This window comes from Nicotiana sylvestris, chromosome 1, assembly GCF_000393655.2.
Source record: "Nicotiana sylvestris chromosome 1, ASM39365v2, whole genome shotgun sequence".
NCBI lineage: Eukaryota > Viridiplantae > Streptophyta > Magnoliopsida > Solanales > Solanaceae > Nicotiana > Nicotiana sylvestris.
The window spans coordinates 39,736,391-39,741,839 of record NC_091057.1 but is presented as its reverse complement, the minus strand read 5'-3'; the positions used below and the strand labels follow the sequence as shown (position 1 = coordinate 39,741,839).

The 5,449-nt window shown below is 32.6% G+C and overlaps 1 protein-coding gene across 1 annotated transcript; it reads right to left on the bottom strand.

The window, feature by feature from the left end:
• Window positions 1-1,757: 1,757 nt before the first annotated feature.
• Window positions 1,758-4,845, bottom strand: SAMT (salicylate carboxymethyltransferase-like). The gene is given in 4 exon segments (NM_001302610.1): window positions 1,758-2,180; window positions 2,886-3,140; window positions 3,623-4,027; window positions 4,697-4,845. Coding segments are annotated over 4 exon segments (1,077 nt in total). The 5' UTR covers window positions 4,772-4,845; the 3' UTR covers window positions 1,758-1,838.
• Between the last annotated feature and the right edge of the window lie 604 nt (window positions 4,846-5,449).

The window sequence follows — 5,449 nt, the reverse complement described above, 5'->3', positions numbered from 1 at the left end:
TGATATATTTACAAGATAAGTATAGTAGAAATACGTTTGTTATTAAGATAGATGTGGTCATACAAGATTAAACACTATCACTTCTAACACAATTAAAGTCATGTGATTAGCACATAGAAGAGGAGAACAAATGAAATAATGTCATGGTTTAGTCATTTCCTACATTTCTCTCCACCTTTTTTAAGCTGGTGTAATACACATGAAGGTATTAAAAGGGTACAATCACATTAAAGTATTAAAATATCTGTACAAGTGTTACTAATTACTACTCCCTCCGTTTCATATTAAATGAGATACTTTCCTTTTTAGCCTGTTTTAAAATAAATGACACATTTTTAAATTTGGAAATAATTCAACTTTAAACTCTTTCATTTTATCCATTTACCCTTAATGAGAAGCTTTTATAGCCACACAAATGTCATGGCCCCACAAACTTTTTACCCCTTAAGCTTTTAAAACCACAAGTTCCTAAAGTCTTTTTCTTTTTTCTTAAACTCCGTGTCGAGTCAAACTACCTCATTCCATATGAAATGGAGGGAGTACTAATTAGGATTAAGGTTGTCATCATTGGCACATTTATATTTGATCCAGCTTTTGTGGGGGAGTCTTTTAAGTTCAATTAGAGAATCTGTGATAGTATTATAGAGATATACCATGAGATTTAGATAATTCCTTATTTAACCAAAAAACGTTACGTAGTATTATAATATTAAGGGACAAAATAAAGCAGAATGAATATAGAGAATTTCATATGATTAATTTAACTATTTTGAAATTGAGGCATAGTATGCATGCAGTAATTGTTATTGATAAATGTTGTTAAGATGAAATGAAAAAAGTTACACGTTTACTGTGGCTTCCAAGGGTTTTCCTTTTCCTCTAAAAAATATATGAAAGTACTTTCTTAAAATTTATCTAAAATGGAGTTTAACAAAAATCTTCACCGTATTTTTGAAAAAGAGAGAGTAATAGGCTGTGGTTCATTTTTCTAGGCTCAAAATGGTCCCCAAAGGTCTCTAGAAAACGAGTACCTGTACTTAGAAAATCAGTGCTGAGACAGCTGAATATTCTGCTTAGGCTGCATATTTTGCATGGATTACACGTGCTTCCAAAGTTTTTCACATTTCGCTGTCAGCCTATATAAGCATGGAGTTTTAGAGCATCAATAAAATTGTTTCCATATGATCTATACATTATGGGTTTAAGTAGTGAAAGTAGCCATTTGTGCTTGTATTAGGGTAGGATATCTATATCACACCCTTGCAACACTTCTTTAAATCGTGCATAAACACGAAATACCTTGTGCATCAGGCTACTTAATTTGCCGGTCTATATAAATTAAATTCTTGGGATAAGCTAAAGTTGTGGAACCTATCCATGTATAATAAAGCTTATTTATGCATGTAAGCCTACCGAATTATGAGTAAAAAGCTAGCAATTGACAATGTTCTGTAGGTAAATCGGGTACCTTCCTTTTTATCTAATAAAATACAAAACAACACATTTTCTTCATTGAATAACAAATTGACATGAGATATTTTCTGTGATACATAACTTTCCAAGAAAGAGAGATGAGAAAGTACCCCTAGTACACAAGACAGTGACTACATAAACTATTAGCTCGATCGGCCACACATACGAAAGTGCAAAACAACATTAGAGAATTATTGGTGTCCATCAGTCTGCAGGTAGCGACGAATTCAGCACTCTAGGTTATCTAGAAAAATATACTCTTATTACTCCATATGTATACATAATTCTAGTCGAAGGAAATATATAAATTCAGTCGATGAATACATTGAACCACACTCTAAATCCGCCTCTGGTACCAAGTGCCCTTAATTTCTTTTGGTCAATGAGACAGTGACATTTGTAAACTCAGTTTGCTCTTTAGACATGCACTCAGATATAATCTCTTCGTATTTGTGGAATGCTAAATCCATTAATTCCTCGCCAAATTGGCTCACAAGCAAAGGCTCAGCCACAGCTCTCATACACCTTGAGACACTGTAACCACCATTTTTGTGGTTCTCATTACAAGCATTCCATTGGACTCTTGTAGCTTCCAATTGATTAATGGTGAATGATCCCTCCTTCTCAACTGCGTATTTCACATCTTCTGGTGATGGTGTATATTGAGGAATGTTGAATGAGTCCACTTTCTCTTCTTCTATCAATCCCTGCATTCACATTTACTTTTATTTAGGATTTAAGTGATATATGTTGCCATAAAAAGTATAACACTAGCTATCAATATAATTTAATCGGTTATTGTAGGTTATAACTTAATTTCTTAGCAAGTTACGATATCATATTTGCTGTGAATAGTTATTTGTTATTATAAGTCTAACTTCATCTGATGGTTAAAAAATATAACTCTGACTAATAATTTTATAGGGAGCATGAAAATTAGTACGATCTCCAATCCATATTATTTAATTTGTCTTTTACGATCTTTACGAATATATTTAATAATTTTAATTACAATAAGAGTATATATCTAAATTATCTTTATCTCTCCTCTAATATCTAGGTTAATTAATTCTCTAATAGCAGGAACAACATACAAGTTATATTTGGAAGAAAATGTCTCCTTTAAATATTTTGAAACAAATTCAGTATGTCAAAAAAATATTTTGGACAGGAGGAACTACTATTTTTATGGCGATAGGGAAGTTATCAGTTATGTGAAGATCACCTACTATAGAAGTCTATCCATCAATATTTATTTCTGGTTTCACTGTCGAAGGTTCCTCTAATAAATTCAGGACATTGACTATTCCAAGAAAAAGATGTATTAATAAAATATTATAAGTTGAGATAATTAACGAAAATTTCCAGTAACTAACCAAAGTTTAGCTTGTTCTGAGAGAGAAAAAGTTTACCTCTACAACCAACTCATTGAGTGCCATGGCTAAAAGCTCCCAAATATAGCAGCATTCTTTGCTAGTTGGATCCTCACTTTCTCTTCCTAAAAATGTTAAAACCATCTTCCCACCTTTCACCAATTCTTCTGAACGATACTTGAGAAAATTGGAAAAATCTTTTTCATATTGTTTGTAGTATGCTTTAATTACACTTGGCGGACTTGTACTTGCCATGTAAATGTTCCCCTTGTTATTCTCAACTGCATCAGGAACCTGATAAATAAAACCAACAAATTTATAAAAATCTTTTTATAAAACATTATTAAAATCTTTAAACTTAAACAAAATGAAGGGAGCCTTGCAACAATGGTCAAGTTTTCTCTGTGTGGGCTATAGGTCGCGGGTTCGAACCATGCAATCAATCACTGATGCTTGCATCAGGGTAGACTGCTTACATTACACCTCCTGGGTGCAACCCTTTCCCGAACCCAACGTGCACGCGGGATGCTTCGCCCACCGGACTGCCCTTTTTATAAACTTAAACAAAATAGTTTTCAAGAAAGTCTTTCTGAAACTTGAAAACTTTCCACGAATTATTATGTAATAAAAAGGACGGCCTGATGCACAAAGCATTCCTCATTCATGCAGGATACAGGGAAAGGCCGCACCCAACAGATACGATGTAGGTGACCTACGTACTATGTTACACATATTAATTAATTAACTAATTAATTAGTGATATGTAGAAAACTTACTTGAGATAGCCACATGAGACTGTAACTGGAGTGAACAAAGTGCAAACTGTTGGAAGGGAAAAGTCTAGTATAAAATGAACCAGGCACTCCACTAAAAAAGCATGGACCAAACTTTTCTCCTATTTGCTTTCTCAAATCTTGTTGAAATACATCCAATGACTGGAAAATGGTATTAAAGTCATTGCCAGGAAGATCATTGAAGTTAAAATGAAACTCTGGTGACTGAAACCCGTGCTTCTTCCGTTCTTTTTCAACGATTTTAACGAGCTCTGATACTACTATGAAAGTATTAGCTCCATAGGAACAACCCAAATCCGCAATGCATAAGTTTTGTGGGAAGAGACTGCAGTAGAGTTCAGTTATGGCTTGCTCTGTTATTGGCTTTGTCATGAGAATTACCTTTTGCTGTTCATTGAAGCAAAGAAAATATTAGTAGGAAATTGAAAATCCAAATTGAATTTTAACTTATATACACAGACAACGTAAATAATCTTTCTAATATTTGTATTTTTAAATTGGTCGTAGCAAGTTATCCGCCGTATTTTCTAGGTAATTAGTAATTTCATCTCTATACAATTACTGTAGTTATGTTTCATTCTATTAGGTTAATAGTATAAAAAAATTACACAATCAATATATAAAAGTTAAGCACTTCCAACTTATGAGCATTTTTAAACTGAAAAATAAGGAAATTAAAGCAACAGGCTACACCATGTTAATTTATAATAACTGATTTGTTAGCTGAAAAAGTAAGAGAGGCATGCTACAATATAGTATTAAATTACATTAATAAGCTAATTCCACTAGTAGTATATATAAGTTAAATTCTAATATTCAAATTGTAACGATAAAGCTCTCCGTGTGATCTATAGGTCACAAGTAATTCGAGCGGTGGAAGCAATCACTGGTGCTTGCATTAGGGTAGACTGTCTACATCACACCCCAAGGGGTACAACCCTTGCTCGAACCATGCATAAATATGAAATGTTTTATGCACTCGATTGATATTTTTTTTTTTCCCTCCTAAAATTCAAGAAATCGAAGTATTTCCATGCGAAGAACAATTCATGTTACCTGAACCAAGGAATTTTTTGCATAGCTAATGTCTCCATTTCCTCCATTCATGTGAAGAACTTCAACAACCTTCATTTCTTTTCTTTTTTTCTTTTCTCTTTCTTGATCTTTTTGTATGTCTTTTTTTTGTGGGATAGCACTCTTCGCTTGGTAAAGTCCAACTAATCTATAACCTATTTATAGAAGGGTGCTACTGAATTTTGTCCACTGAAATTCCAATATTGTCCCCTACAACTAGCTCTATGAAAAAAGTGGTCTTACACTAAATAAGAAGCTTTAAATTAATTAAAAAAATTATATTTTTATTTGAAGTTTATTCTTCTAATTTTGTGAGATGAAAAATTGTTACCTACCCAAAGAGCGTTTAAGCCAAAAAAATACCCCCGAAAAAACCGAAGACAATAGAAAGACTTGAATCATAAAAAATATGAAATTATTGCAGTTCTGTTATCACTTATATTGATAATTAGCTCAACCAAATCTACAAAGAATTCAGTATAAGTTCTGGAATTATGTGATTATCGAATGATTTGTGACAAGTTAACAGCATATCGTTGAAAAAAGACATAGTTATTATTAATTTTTACTCCTAGTAATTGTTAGAACCTTTAATTTTTTGGGACCTACAGGCCTTGGCTTCGGAAGATTCTATGTACTGTTATGGATAATTTTCAACGTTTTCAATGTTTAATAATACACTGAATGCTCTTAAAAATGTATCACCAGGAAAAAATTGCTCACATTATAAATTTA